The sequence below is a fragment of the Nycticebus coucang genome, chromosome 10, assembly GCF_027406575.1.
Source record: "Nycticebus coucang isolate mNycCou1 chromosome 10, mNycCou1.pri, whole genome shotgun sequence".
NCBI lineage: Eukaryota > Metazoa > Chordata > Mammalia > Primates > Lorisidae > Nycticebus > Nycticebus coucang.
Window position 1 is genome coordinate 85214436 of NC_069789.1, and position 15096 is coordinate 85229531.

The following is a 15096-nucleotide window of genomic DNA, read 5'->3' on the forward strand; positions in this document are numbered from 1 at the left end:
GTAATTCTTCCTGCACAGGTAATTTCTGCTCCATGCACTGCTCTGCAGCTGGAGGCCAGTGGTGGGCAAGCCAGCCATGGGCCCTGTGTGTGCCCCCAGCGTACCTGCTCTCTACCTTTATGTCCATGATGGTGAAATGAACGGAACAGGTGAGGGAGGAAGCCCAGGCCATGCAGACCAAGATAACCCTCACCTCTGCCCTTACAAAATTACAACATTTCGTGACCTTGGGCAACTAGTGTCACCTTGCTGGACTTTTGTATACCTTTGCCACATGGGGATAATAACCACATTGCTATAGAGTTCTCTATTTGTGAAGTGACACATGGGTGGCCCTGAGCACCTACATGTGGAGATGTCCGATAAATGGAAGCTGCTTTTTCTGACCCACTCAAAATGTCTTCCCTTTGCCTATTTATATAATTCTTAATCCCAAAATATACACGGGCACTGAACGTCTCTGTACCAACTTTCCACATCTGAGGACAGATGCACTCTGCCTCTGCCTTCTCTGGTGACCCTTCGGTCACAGGAAAATCAAACTCTTCTCCCTCTTAGTTGGGCTCTGAGTACCAAGGTCCTAATGTCTCCAGCATAGCTGGAGCTCAGGGCACTGTCCCTTGACTTCCCTTATTCTCTGGCTGCTTTTTTGATTGACCAAAAAACCAACTGTGAATCAAGCATTTGTGTATATATACAAACGTGTGTGTGTTTATGTGTGTGTGTGTGTGTGTGTTTGTCTTTATTGCCACTTTAGGGGGCAAGATTATATCCCCAAATTCCAAAATCTGGGAGAAAAATTACAACATTTTGTTCACTATCATCATTTTCAAAATCATTTTGTACACCTCTAAAATTTCTTCAGGCAAAATTCCTCTTCAACATTCAGGACCAGAATGCCTATTAACGTGAATAATAATAGTGAAGATTTATTCAGAAGTATACACCAAAGTTATTGAAAATTAATTTGTTTATATTGAAAAAAATGATTCCACCCTATGCAGTTCATGTGGTAGGTACTATTGTTATCTCATTTTATAGATGAGAAAATTGAGCCACAGAGAAATAGGGGGAACGGGATTGTGTCACCTTTTCTCTGTTCTATCTTTAATTGAGCCAATCTATGGAAAACACAGACATACTTGCACAGTGGAAACTCCGCAGGTGACCACCTCCCTACACTGAGCACCTCTTTAAGTTGATCTGATTTTCATTGACTGGACATGCACCACATGTACATTTCAGTACATTAAGCCTAGTGGCTACGTTGACCACCTCCATATGTTGACTGGCTTACTACAGATAGTCCCTAGGATAGTCAACTTACAGAGGTTCTACTGTATATAAAAAACATAGAATGCAAATGATCCCATAAATTGTTTAGAAATGAGTAACCAAAGATTATCAAGGATCTGACACACACTTTTTCAAGAATACAAAGTTTGTGTGGCATATACTGCAACTTATGATTCCCATTTTATATATGAAGTAACAGAGGCTCTCTGGTGCTCTTGTATGCTTGGGGTCATAGTAGCAGAAGAAAGCTGGGACTGGTAATTCTCATCTCAGGCTCCTTCCTTCTATTCCATTGCCTATAAGATGCCAAAAGATGAGCTGAGAGCTGAGATGGCAGCATGCTAGGCAGGAGCAGAAACTGTTCACACCTAATTGCTGTAAGGAGGCCAAAGTAACAGGCACGGGGCAGGCAGGTGGGTGGATGTGGCAGTGAAAGCTCTGAATCTGATTGCCTCTATTTTCTCAGTTATGTAAGAAATAGATCATTAGCTGAGGGAGAGGATAGAGGAGGCAGTGTCTGAGGTTTGAGGAGAAAGAAGAAGGCATGAAATAGAGATCTAGAGAGAGGGAGAGTGAATGGACAAGGAGAATGTAATTTAATCATCGGGCAGTACTCTGAACCCAATTGAGGTTAGCAGTCAGGGGTTTAAAATGAGACCAATCAGTGTGGTAGCCAACTGCATTCGTTTGTGCAGACACAGAAATGGAGCCACAGGGTTGCCAAGTTGAACCAGTGTTGGAGTGTTTCAGACGAGTATGATGAGGTGATGGAGGGGTGTGGGAGGTGAGGTTACATGCAGAAGAATTGTTCCCATAATGGAAGACAGAATTTGATCTGAGTCAAGAAGGAAGAGAGTACACGGGGTGGATAAGGGTCAGGGAAAACAGTGGTAGGATGGATGGATTTAAGCCTCAGGCAGTTAGAAAACTGTTGTGGTATTAGAAAGAGGAAGGTAGAAGTTGATGCTCATACATTGAAATTCTTGAAATTAAGGCCAAGGAAGGGTGGAAGATATGGTAATCTAGGATATGACCATGGGAGTAGGAGGGAAAGAGATGGGATTGTGGAAGGAAAAAATACTAAAAGAATCATCTAAGTGGGTACTAAATGTTGGCAAGGACAGTGATCCAGCCTCTGAGATGAGGAGGGAGGACGGGGTGGGGCTGTGTTGCTATGGCTGTAGCAAGGAGAGGAGAGGTTAGGTGTGGCATGAATTGATGAACTTAGCCACAAAGTTGAGGAGTGGTAGAGCCTACCATTCTGCTGGTTACTGATGAATCTGTTATCTTTCTGTGTAAAAAAAAGTTCTATGTGAATTTCTTTACTTCCTGTTAAAGGTAGACATTAAATAATTAATACAACATTTAATTTTTATTTACATGAGCTGAATATGTTAAACGATAACACAATGAGCATCACAATTCATTTATTAGAGGTAAGGTTAGAAATACACTTTCTATTCCCCCAAATGAGAATGTTAGGTATAATGAATAATAATAGCTAGTATTATTTTTTCCATGTGCCAGCTGTGTGCAAAGTATATATGTGCTTGTTGAACAAGTGTAAGTAATGTTTTGTCAACATGTTATTTTATCTGCTGGAATATTCCAACGCTGCTTAAACTCAATGGCCCTGGGGCTCCGTTCCTGTGTTTGCACCAATGAGTGCAGCTGGCAGCCACACTGATAAGTCTCATTTTAAATTGCTGACTTTGTTTGCAACCAACTTCAGGTGCACTCTGACTGATGCCCGATGATCAACATTTAACAACTTTAGGTGCAATTTTATCCACATTTTATGGGTAAAAATAGAGTCACACTCTGCCTAATGATGTGGTGAATGAAGCACTGCGTATGATGGTGGTCTCATCAGATTATAATGCTGTATTTCTCCTGTACTTTACTGCTGCTGTACCTTTAGGTATGTTTCGATGCACAGCTACTGCTGTGTTATAATTGCCTACAGCATTCAGTACAGTAACATGCTATATAAGTTTGTAGTCTAGTAACAATAGGTGACAGCATAAAGTCTAGGTGTGTGGTAGACTACACCATCTAGGTCTGTGTAAGTATGCTCTAGGATGTTTACACAGGATAAAATCACCTAATGATGCATTTCTCAGAATGTATCCCCATTGCATTTCTCAGAGCAATGCATGAGGTTGAAAAAAATCAAGTGACTTATCTGGTGTCATCTAATACAATGATTGCCTTCTCCAAGACACAAACCCAATCACATCTCAACCTCATTTATGATATAATTGAAGACCTTACTGGGTGCCTGCCATGTGACAGCTCTCTACTAGACACTGAAGGTAGAGCAGTTGTGATGACCGGGTTCTTTATACCTGATTAGGGAAACATTAACTAAATATTTAATATATTGATTATGCGTATAAGGTTTATAAAGGAAAAGTGCAGGGTGTCATGAGGGAAGATAACAGGGGATGCTCCCTAGACTTGGAGCACCAGGTAAGGCTTATTTTTAGATGTCATTTTTAAGCTAAACTCAAGGAATAGTACAAGTTATCCAAGTGAATGTGGCAGGGGTACACTAACTCCAGATGGAGAAACAACATCTGCAAAGGCCCCAAAGTCTGAAAGTACCCTGTATAAACTTTGAGCATCATTATTCATCTTAAGTCTTATTAACTTTTGTTAATAAGAAGCCCCAGGTTCATACAACACAGAGGTAAGTCATTACCGGTACTTATTTCTCCTAGAACTGGTGGTGACTGTGAAGATAGTGGCAATCTCCCCATTTATCATCAGGATCACTTGAAGCATGGAATTGTTCAGACAACCACAGAGCTGGAAAACTCATTTTTGGCATTTTTCTCTCCCCGCCTTCCCTGTATATCTTGCAAACTACTTTTTTCCAAAGTACCTTTTAAAAATGAACCTCTATTCTCTCTTTCTTTCACTGCTACCTTCTTGTAGATGCATTTACCAAGTTAAGAAAACAAACATTTGCTCAAAGCTCTTATACTACATGTGGCTATGATACTCTATACTAGGGGCCCTGAAGTATTGTGAATACCTGGGCAGAAACTTTGTAAACCATGCTTCCACCAGAAACTTAGCCAAATGTGGGCCCAAGGCAGGCTTGAGGATATGCTGCTATTTAACTAGGGATAAATATTATCATTGTAAAATGTTTACTTTACTGACAGGTGGAAGAATATATATATATATATTTGGAAAAAAGCTCATATTTTTTAAAAGCCCTTCATGAAACACCTTATATATCATTGCCTCTGGCTAAAACATCCCCTCTACACTGGGCTGTATAAAAAAGAACACACACCCCCCTCATACATATATGCATGTGTGCATACATAGGTACAATTTTCTCTCTGTATCCCCTGCTTATTTTCTTTCCACCTATCTATCATCTATCTATCTATTCATCTCTATTTTCCCTCCCTCCCTGAGCTTGGAAATTTTGCACATGGAAGACATTACCAGACGTGCTGGCCAATAGCTTCTGAGCTCTGAGCTTCTGTTTCCAGGTGTCACAGTTAGGTGGAAATCTGGGACTAGCGCTTGATTAAGAGCAGCATGAAGGACCTTTGTCTAGAATAGAAGTGGTCTCTTAACTGCACTGAGAGAGCTCATCTGAAGGGATCATCCCATCAGGGTCTGTCCTCACCCCACTGGGTCTAGAGTTCATAGAGGACGAAATGCCCTAGCAGCTAGGATGAAGGCCAAACGTGAAGTAGAGGCCACAGCCAGCTTTTGGCCTAGATGGAGTTAGGGAGAGAAACTGAAAGTGTGGAAATGGTCAGTGCTTAGAGAAGACTCCAAGTAGAGTGTGGGTATAACAGAAGACAGGAGGAGAAAAGGAAAGGCAACATCACCAATGATTCTCAGCATACATGATTTGTAGGGTGCCCTGCTGGCTGCTGCCCTACTGTGGCATAGATTATGCCCCTGCATGAGGCCATGGATCCGGGGTGGTGCCCGAGTTGGCCTGTGATGCGCCTGAACGGAGGCTGGCTGCAGCTGCACCATGGGAGGATCATCTTCAGGGCCTTGATTTGTTGTGAAGAATTTAACAAACAGACAAAAAAGCTCTGTGCTGACTAAGGGCTTGAGAATGGGTTGCCACACGCAGCGGGAAGAGAACAGTGAAGTCCATGTGTCCAGCTGGGAACAAGACTGACATGACAGTTCCTTCCTATGAGGGCTTTCAAACTCCTGCTCATGTCTTGCCTGAGCCTGCCCTTTTGGACTAGTACCTTTTCCACAAAAATAACACTGGCACAGTTTGCTCAGTAACACCACCTGCCCTGATGGAGCCATAGATAGAAGCTGAGGTGGAAATTATTTTCTTTGCCACTCACTCTCCTCTCCAGCTCTAACCAAATTGGGTTTCTAACCAAACATGGGTTTCCACCCATGCAGATGCCTGTGCTCCGCCCCCCCCCCCCCAGAGTGGTCCAGGTTACCTCAGGGTGTGTCAGGCAGTTCTTCCCCCAGTTATTTCCCTATGAGGTGGAAAGTGCCTTCTCTATGGTCTCAGCCTGTGAAGACATAGCTAGGTGCTGCTGGAGGCCAAATCTGTCCCTTCCTCTTCTTAGCAGTTATGAGAGAATTAAGCTCATGCGGTGAGAAGCAGGGCAAAGAGAGGTGAGGGACGACTCTAAGGGCCTTCAGACCCTATTTCCAGGCATCCCACAGGCAATTTCCTTTTCAACCTGAATATGGGAGTCAGTGGTGAGGCAGGTTCATCTGTCTTCCCTTAACTTGCATTCAAAAAACCCTAATACTGTCTTCTGTTAGTTGGCCTCTTTTAGTTTAGTGCTCCAAAGTGTGTTGGGTATTTGTACATCCCTCTCTTGATTACTTTGCCCCTGGCTTTTCTTGTTTGGCCCTGTGTGGCTTTTCTACTCCTGTGCACCAATCCCACTCCTACCACCATGTACTGCCAACACCCAGCCTTCCCTGCACCTGGGAAGGGTGATCCACCACCAACCTCTACCACTTAGCTTATGTCCTATAAATTCTTTCATCTTCCCTTTTAACATCCTCATTGATTTGTCTGGGCCTATATCTGTTTCTTCAGAAAAACTGTAGATTCCTTTGCGGACAAGAATCTTTATCCCAATTCTGCTGCCTAATATCACAGTTCACACCCAATAGGCCTCCACAAATATTTGCTAAATAAATCAAATAAGATTTCCCATCTCTATGGCAGATCATCCCTTACTAGAGGAAAGAAAATAAGTAAATTCCCTTTTATTTCTTTGCTGGTGCAATTTATAACTCCCTTGCTGTTTCACCATAGTCTCCCCTCACCCCCCCTTGTGTTTAATATCGATACTAAGAGTCAGTTGCCCTGTAAGGCGGCCACTGGGTGGGAGGTGGGATATCTGGCTCTGGCCTTTCCATACTCAGATTGCCTCTTTCAAAGGCAAATGTCTTTGCAAAGACATTTACAATCTGGGTTAAAGCCTGGTGTTGGCATTGCATTTGCCCCATAGGGCAAAATCCCTCTTCCTCTATCAAAATTTGGGAATCACTCCTCATTGTAGTATGTGTATTTGATCCAGATAATTAGTAAATTTAACTCATTTAATAAATACATCTATGGCACCCACTAAATATTGGGCACAGTTCTGAAGCACTTTAATTATATTAGCTCATTCCTCTTCATAACAACTTTGCCAGATAGATAAAATTATGATTATTAGCTTCATCTTATAGAAAGATTAGGGGACTTGCCCAAAGTCACACAATGATTGGCAGCTGAGTTGAAATAGGCAGGCTGGTTCCAGTCGCCACGTGCTAACCACTGTGCCCTGCTGCCTCTAAATGTGATTAGACAGAGTCTGTACTGCAGATCTCTGCACCTTCTGCACCCTGTCAATCTAAGTTGACTTAATTTTCAGGCCTCTCAAGAGCAGAAATCTTCTTTGACCTAACCTACCTAGCAACGCATGGATGTGTGCTTAATAAATGTTTCCAAGCTTGCTGATTCTTTAAGTATGGCTTGAATGCAGGTTTATTTGTGTCATTCTACACAGCTAATTGTTCACATTGTAATCAATGCCAGTTCTTAAGATTTGGCTCCTCAGAATATATTTTCAAACAACCCAGGAACTATGCCAAGTATTCACTCTAATTACACATTATATCAGTTTTGAGTGCTAGAAATGACTGATAGGCAAAATGTATGCTATTTAAAATTATTAAACTAGTAGTAAATAAAATGTGATTCTACCCAAAATAAAGATAAATAAAATTGCATGTCTTTTTTTTTTTTTACTGCCTTTTTCCAGGTGTCTAAGATCTTACAGGACATTTTTTTCTCATGATTTGTAGACCTTTTCTTGAATTAATACATTTTTTTTCTGCTGACCATAAGCTGCCACTAACTGTTCAGCAAAAAAGAATCAAATGCAAACCATGCTCTGTGGGTTCACCTACAATGAACAGAGAACAAACATGAAAAACACCTGGGGTGGGAGGCTTTTTATTTGAAGCAGGGTTTATTCGTAGTACAGTGTTTGGATTCTCTTTAGAGCCAATTTTTGTTGCCTCAAGGTATTTCTAAATTGAGTCCCAGAAATAAAGTGTTTATAAATACTAAGCATAAATAATGAACATATGCATCCCACAATGCCTACCTCATGTAACCACCAATTCCCTTGGGTAGTTAGTTGGTTTACGGGTTGGGTTGAGTTGGTGGTTCTCAAACCTATTAGACCCAACACCCTATTTTATAACAAATATTTTAAATCTCTTTTACTATCTTTAAATAAAATACACAAATAATAAATCTATATACACAAAATTTCAACAAATGAATGTAATGCCTTAGCAGTAATTAAAAAGGAAAGAAAGTAATTAAAATGATGTAATAACTATATATTAATATGTAATAATTATATTTTAATATAACCATTATAATAACAATTTTGATAATAATTTTAATATTCTATTTCAATAGAATAAATAAGGAAGTTGGTAGACATTTGCACCTAATGTAGAATCACTATAATTTAACACATAATATAATATATAGTACCCAATACATGTACTGCATTAGTGATTCAAAGTGATTGTATGCTCCACCAAAAGACTCCTATAATTGATAAATAAACTCAGTAAAGTCTCAGGTTACAAAATTAATGTACATAAATCAGTAGCATTCTATACATTAATAACAGCTTGACAGTCAAATTGTTATTACTGTATAGAAACTAATTAGTGTGTAGTCAGGAGAATCAAATTAAGAACTCAATACTATTTATAATAGCTGCAAAGAAAATAAAATACCTACAAATATGCTTAACCAAGGAGGTAAAAGATGACTATAAGGAGAACTGGAGAATGCTGACAAAAGAAGTTACAAATGGCACAAACGAATAGAAAAACATTTTATGCTCATGGATTGGAAGAATCAACATGTTAAAATGTCCATACTTGGACAGTGCCTATGGCTCAGTGGGTGGGGCACTGGCCCCATATACCAAGGGTGGTGGGTTTGACCCCAGCCCCAGCTAAACTGCAACAAAAAATAGCTGGGTGTTGTGGCTGGTGCCTGTAGTCCCAGCTACTTGGGAGGCTTAGGCAAGAGAATCGCCTAAGCCCAAGGATTTCTAGGTTGCTGTGAGCTGTGACACCACGGCACCCTACCGAGAGTTAATAAGTGAGACTCTATCTCAAAAAAAAAAAAAAAAGCCCATACTTCCCAAAGTGATTTATAGATTCAACATAATTTCCATCAAAATGTCAATGTCTGGGTCTTCATAGACCCAGAAAAAATAAACCTAAACTTCATATGGAATCAAAAAGAGATTGTCAAAGCAGTCCTAAGCCCAAAGGGCAAATGTAGAGACATCATACTGTCTGACTTCAAATTATTCTCCAAGGCTGTAATAGCCAAAACAGAGTGGTACTAGTATAAAGGGAGAAACATAGACCAATGCAACAGAATGGAACAGGAAAAAAAGCCACATAGCTACAGCCGACTAGGCAGACAAACACATAAACTGGAGAAAGATATAAATGGTGCTAGGAAAATTGGATAAAAACATGTAGATGAATGAACTGGATCCCTATCTCTCATCACATACAAAAATTAATTAGAGATGGATTAAAGATTTAAATGTAAGACCTGAAACCATAAAAATTCTGGAAGAAAACATAGGAAAAAGCTCTTCTGGACACTGGCCTATGCAAAGTACATATGAGTAAGATCCTCCCACCCAAAAAGCAAATGTAGCAACAAGAAAAATAAGTAAATAGTACTTAATTAAACTTAAAAATTTCTGTATAGCAATGGAAATAATTAACAGAGTATACAGATAACCCATGTAATAAGAGAAAATAGTTATAAAATGTACATGTGAAAAAGGAATAATATCCAGAATCTACAAAGAACTCATACAAATCAGCAAGAGAAAACAAATAGCATCATCAAAATCAGGGCAAAAGACCCCAAAAGATTTTTTTTTCAAAAGAAAATAGACAAATGGTCAAGAAACACAAATATGCTCAACATCACCAATGATCAGGGAAGTTCAAGTTAAAACTACAATGGGATGCCATTTTACCCTTGTCAGAATGGCCATTAGTAAAATGTCAAAAAACAATAGATGTTGGCCTAGATGTGGTGAAAAGGGAATGCTTATACACTAAGGAAATTTAAATTAGTACAATCTCTATGGAAAACAGAACGGAGATTTCATAAAGAACTGAGGTAGATATACCGTTCAATCCAGGGATCCTACTTCTGGGTATCTACCTAAAGGAAAATAAGTTATTTTACAAAAAAGACACCTGCAGCTGAATGTTTATTGCAGCACAATTCACAATTGCAAAAACGTGGAATCAACCTAAGTGCCCCTGAAGTGAGAAGTGGACAAAGAAAATGTAATATATTTATATACCATGGAGTACTACTCAGCCATAAAAAGGATTGAAATAATGACTTTTGCAGCGACTTGGATGAAACTAGAGACTGTTATTTTAAGTGAAGTATCATCCCAGGAATGAAAAAACAAATACCACTTATAAGTACATAAATGAGGGGTATGTATGGTCATAAAATGGCATAGTGGATATGCACAACTAAGAAGGGGAGAGGGTGGATGGGGAGTGAGGGATAAAAGTCAACTTTTTATGTACAATATACACTATTCCGGTGATAGGCATGTTAAAAGCCCTTGAGCATTATAAAATTCAACCATGTAACAAAAAACACTTATGACTCTTAAATCTATTGCAATAAAAAAAGAAAAAAATGTGCAGTCATCTCTCAGTTTACGTAATAGCTGTGTACCTAGTAAATTCACCCTGTATTGACACTGTACAAGCTACTCTGTGCTTATATGTAAATGAGGTTAGCATCTAGGCTTAGGTCATTAGAAACAAATTTTCAACACCTAACTAAATGTCCTCCATGGCACTCAGAAGCTTAGAGGACATGGGGACAGTATTTGCTGTCCAGAACTGTCCTGAGCCCCCTAAAGATAGGGGCCAGTAATGCCTGCCCCTGTCCCAATCATTGTGTCATTCAACAAAGGCCATGAATTTCCCAAAATGCCCTCTGTTGGGTGATGTACTCCCTGCCCTGAAAACCAACCATGTTAACTCCTAATATTAAATTTAGCCCCAATCAGTAATGATGATTTATTCTTCTGACTTTCTGTAGTCCTTGAAAACTAAAGGCACGTCTACAGTGAAATTGTCAATCATCGGGTTAGTTAGAAGACTTGAGCTCCTCTAGTGTGTTTGGGCAGTAGCTCAGTTCTCAACACAAGATCTGGGTCCTACTGGCTCTTGCCTTAATGAGTAAATAACTTCGCGTTTCACTATCTGGGTTCATAAAAATATATACACTGTTTAAAAGAAATAGTTTTGTTACTTTCTAGTACATGTGACAATAGGTATTCACTAGAAGTCTTATAGTTAAGAATCATTTGCCAATTCCATTTCATTTGTTTCATGTTTGAATATGTGACATTAAAATGCCTGAAAACATTTGGTACCTGTGAAAGACTCAGAGACCATAGTCATTTTGAATAAGGAAACAGGTTGAAAACTCTGTATGAGCTGTGGTCCTTGCCCTGAGAAGTTTGCTTAATTTTTCACAATGATCCATTGGGTAGATACCATTTCTTAACCCTGTGTTTACAAATAAAGGAATTAGGCTGAGCAAAGCAAATCATCTGCTCAAAGTCAGACAGTTGGTTCAATACCGGAATAGGGTTTGATTCCAGAGCTATCTGAAGAAATTGTGCTGTTGCTCTGTCTTAAGGGAGGCCGAGCTAGATTTCCTTAAATCTACATCTGAAGGACCATGAATTATGAACATGTGAGGTCCACTTAAGTATAATTTTACCCTACATGTAGTTCTGATTGTCATGTTTATCAAAGTCCATTTTCGTAGCATTTCATTGATTTTTACATGGATCCTGCTCTTGGTCAGGTTCTAGGATTCAAGGCCACATGTCAACTCACATTCCTGAGCTTCTTGGGGACAGGGGACATGTCCTTTTCATTGCTGGGTCTGTACAACCTAGCATGGTGTCTGACACAAAGTGTGTGTTCAGCGGGTGTTTGTTGATTTGACTTTAACTGAATGGCGTTCCTTCTTTTAGGCCTTGGCCTTACACGATATTTCAGCGAGGCTTTGACCTGGTTTTGGGAGAGCAGCCCTCTGATAAAATATTCAGGTAAGTGGTCATCTAAGGACTTGCTTGCGTATGTCTGCAAGCTCTACATCTTACTTCCCACTGAACTGACTTCCCTAGTGATGAGGCACAAAATAGCAAAGACTCTTAGTTGTTCTGCCTGTCTGGTAGCAAAAGCGCTTTGTCCCTAAATCATGCCCAGTGACAACATAGAGGACTCTGAAGTTAAACAGATTCTCTGCAGGTCCTGGCTTCCTTCCCTACTAGCTCTGTGAGCCTCGGCAATTAACTAACCTCTTAGAGCCTCCAGTTTCTGCATGTGTTAGATGGGTCTGCATTACACTCCTGGCTGGATTGTTGTGAGGGATAATCAGGAAGAGTCCCTGGCACAAAAACTGACACATGCAGGCAGTTAACATGTCAGCTCCTGCCTCTCCATTTTGCATCTAATTTGTACCTTCTCGTAGCATCTTAAGTTGTTCAAAATCAATCTCTCCTGCTCTAGCCTTCTTCTGAAAACTTTACCTCCTCCTCCTCCTCATTATTATTATTATTTCCTTACTACCCTCCTGATAAAATTAGATGCTTCTAGATCCTCCCAGATTTCTATTTAAATATCTGGTAATAGCATGTGTTTGAAAGGCTCACGAGCAGAAGAAGAATTTGAGAGCCAGCCACCGTGAGTTACTGGACATTCACAACGCAGAATTCATACTACACTTTCTAGGGACACTATTTCTCATCATTCATTCATTTTGTCAATCTGTCCTTCATATATCTTTGCTGAGTGCCTACTAAGTGCCAGAGGTGGTGCTTGGCCTGGCAGCACGGACATGAATACATCTCCCTTGGCCAGCAAGCCCTCTAGTAAAGGAAGCGAGTATTCCTGCACCAGTGGCTGATGGCAGAGGATGAATCCAGATACTGCCGCCTTTGTCAGAGGAATGGTGAGCAGCGTGAAGCAAATGGAAAACTTACTTCCTTTTCACTGCACCCGTAGGGTTTGCTGAGTCTCATGTCCACTGAGTTCACTGCCACTATCTCAAGCCCCCTCCCAGATCCTCCCTGTCATCCTCTCCTGGCCTGTGTGTGAATTTTTTCTCCTGCATTTGCCTCCTGGAGCTCACTCTTCTGCAGAGCTTCTGTTGCTCCTCCTAGTAGTTTGGGATGGACTGAGCTTGGCTGCTGTGGTGTTCTCCTGAGGCATGCTCCTAGCTAGTTCAGATGTACAGAACCACCCCATCAGTGGGCCTGCCCTTGCACTTCTCTCCCCAGAGTATCACTTCCAGGGCAAGCTGGGTCACATTAACGGCACTGGTTGCAGGGAACTTTTGAGGATTTGTGCTGCGGGAGATATCAGCAATCTTCCTTAGACTGTAACTTGGACATTAAAACTTCCCAACAGCGATTTATTGTTTGGCTGACTTTTTCTCCTTTTCTTCTAGTCCTGGTCCTCCAGGACATTCAGAGGATGATAAAGACTAGGCAGGTGGGAAGCCTGGTGGAGTCTGGCTGATTAATGTGGATAATTTTCCTGTTCCCTAAAATTCAGAAACTAACACTTTGAAAAACAAGGGCCTTAATGAAATGACTATTAAAGTAGAACCTGAATAAAAACTGTGTTTCCAACCCCACAAACACCATTTCCCCCCACAATTATTGGCTGCTAACTACATGTGATACCCAAGTACTATAGTGGGGACCAGTTGTGGAGTTTGAGCCATGAGGTCAATTCTCTCAGGAGCCAGGGTTAGTCAGTAAGTCATTACAATTCTAGTCCCTAACATGACAACAAACTGATCTCTCAAATGAAAGCAATGGGTAGTGGTCTGCTTATTTCAGGCACTAGGAACTTTAATTGGACTACTCTATAATATGAGTGAACCATTACCAATGGCCACTCTGGAAAATTTTATGACCTGTTCAGTGACTATAATTAGCTATTTATTTGTTCCTCTGTTCACTCATGTTTTAGCCTTTTCACATTTTCCTGGACTATGGGGTAAAATATAAATCCTGATATTCAAATCTTTCCACTGCTGAATGCCAGCATACTCCCTTTAAATAAGCTGCTCGTCCCTATAGAACTTTCCATTCTCAATTGATGCTGTCTTCTAACTGATCCACTGTCCCCAATCACTTGAATATCCTCCACATGGTACATTTGCTCAAACCCTTTCCTCTAGCAAGAATTCACATTCTCCTCTTAATATAAATACTACTTGTTTTCGTGGTCCAGAACAAGTCTCAACCAACCCCTAATCTACTGAACACCTACTATTGCAAGGCACTGTTTTAGATGCTGTGAAGATCACCAAACAAATATAACTGAGGTAGTTCCCGACTTCAAGAATTTACATTCTCACCTAGGAAGGGGTCTCCAACCCTGGCCCTCTATGTGTGTCCAGTGTGCTTTAAAAATGATTAGTGATCTTACCCAGCACAAATCAATTAATTCTGAAGTTCTGGGAGGTGTTGTCAGGTCATGAGTGTTTTTTAAAAGTACCATGGTGATTCTAATCTATAGCCAGAATTGAAATACACTGCTCTAAAACTTCTCCAGTCTACTACAGCAATCTACAATGACTTTTCCTCCTCCAAATTTCTATGACATACTAACCTTAATATTTACTTGCCAATTATTTTATTTCACGTTTATTTTTAAATTGTCTATTTTTTTCCCCAGCGAAGTGGTTGTCTTCTTGAGGGAAAGAGTAGTTTTCTATACAGCTTTAAATATTTACTATCTATCTTTTTTATTTATTTATTTTTTTTTTCAGTTTTTGGCCAGGGATGGGTTTGAACCTGCCACCTCTGGCATATTGGGCCAGCGCCCTACTCCTTTGATCCACAGGCGCTTACTAGTTGGGAATACTCCAGGCTTCAATAGATACCTGTAGATGAACTTTTCAGTTATGTCCTAAGGACTTGAACCCATGAACTCAGACTAGGAAAAAACCTTGATGTTCCACCTAACCTTGGTAATCTGAAATGCCAAATAACCTGCGAGGAGTCAAAACTACTCAAAGGATCCAAGAGGACCCTGAAGCTCCCTACTAAATCTCACCAAATCCATTTTAGTGTTCAAGAAGTCCTTTCCATGATGGCTAGGACCCCTGCATTCTACCAGACTGTAGTAGAAGGGATCAGTTCT

At 40.4% G+C, this 15096-nt stretch overlaps 1 protein-coding gene across 3 annotated transcripts in view; it reads left to right on the top strand.

The window, feature by feature from the left end:
• ASTN1 (astrotactin 1) overlaps positions 1 to 15096 on the top strand; it is a 335437-nt gene that overhangs the window by 194924 nt on the left and 125417 nt on the right. For all 3 annotated transcript variants that reach the window (XM_053607621.1, XM_053607622.1, XM_053607623.1), the window contains exon 9: positions 11910 to 11984. In XM_053607621.1, the coding sequence (XP_053463596.1) occupies positions 11910 to 11984 (75 nt within the window). The remainder of the gene's footprint in view (positions 1 to 11909; positions 11985 to 15096) is intronic.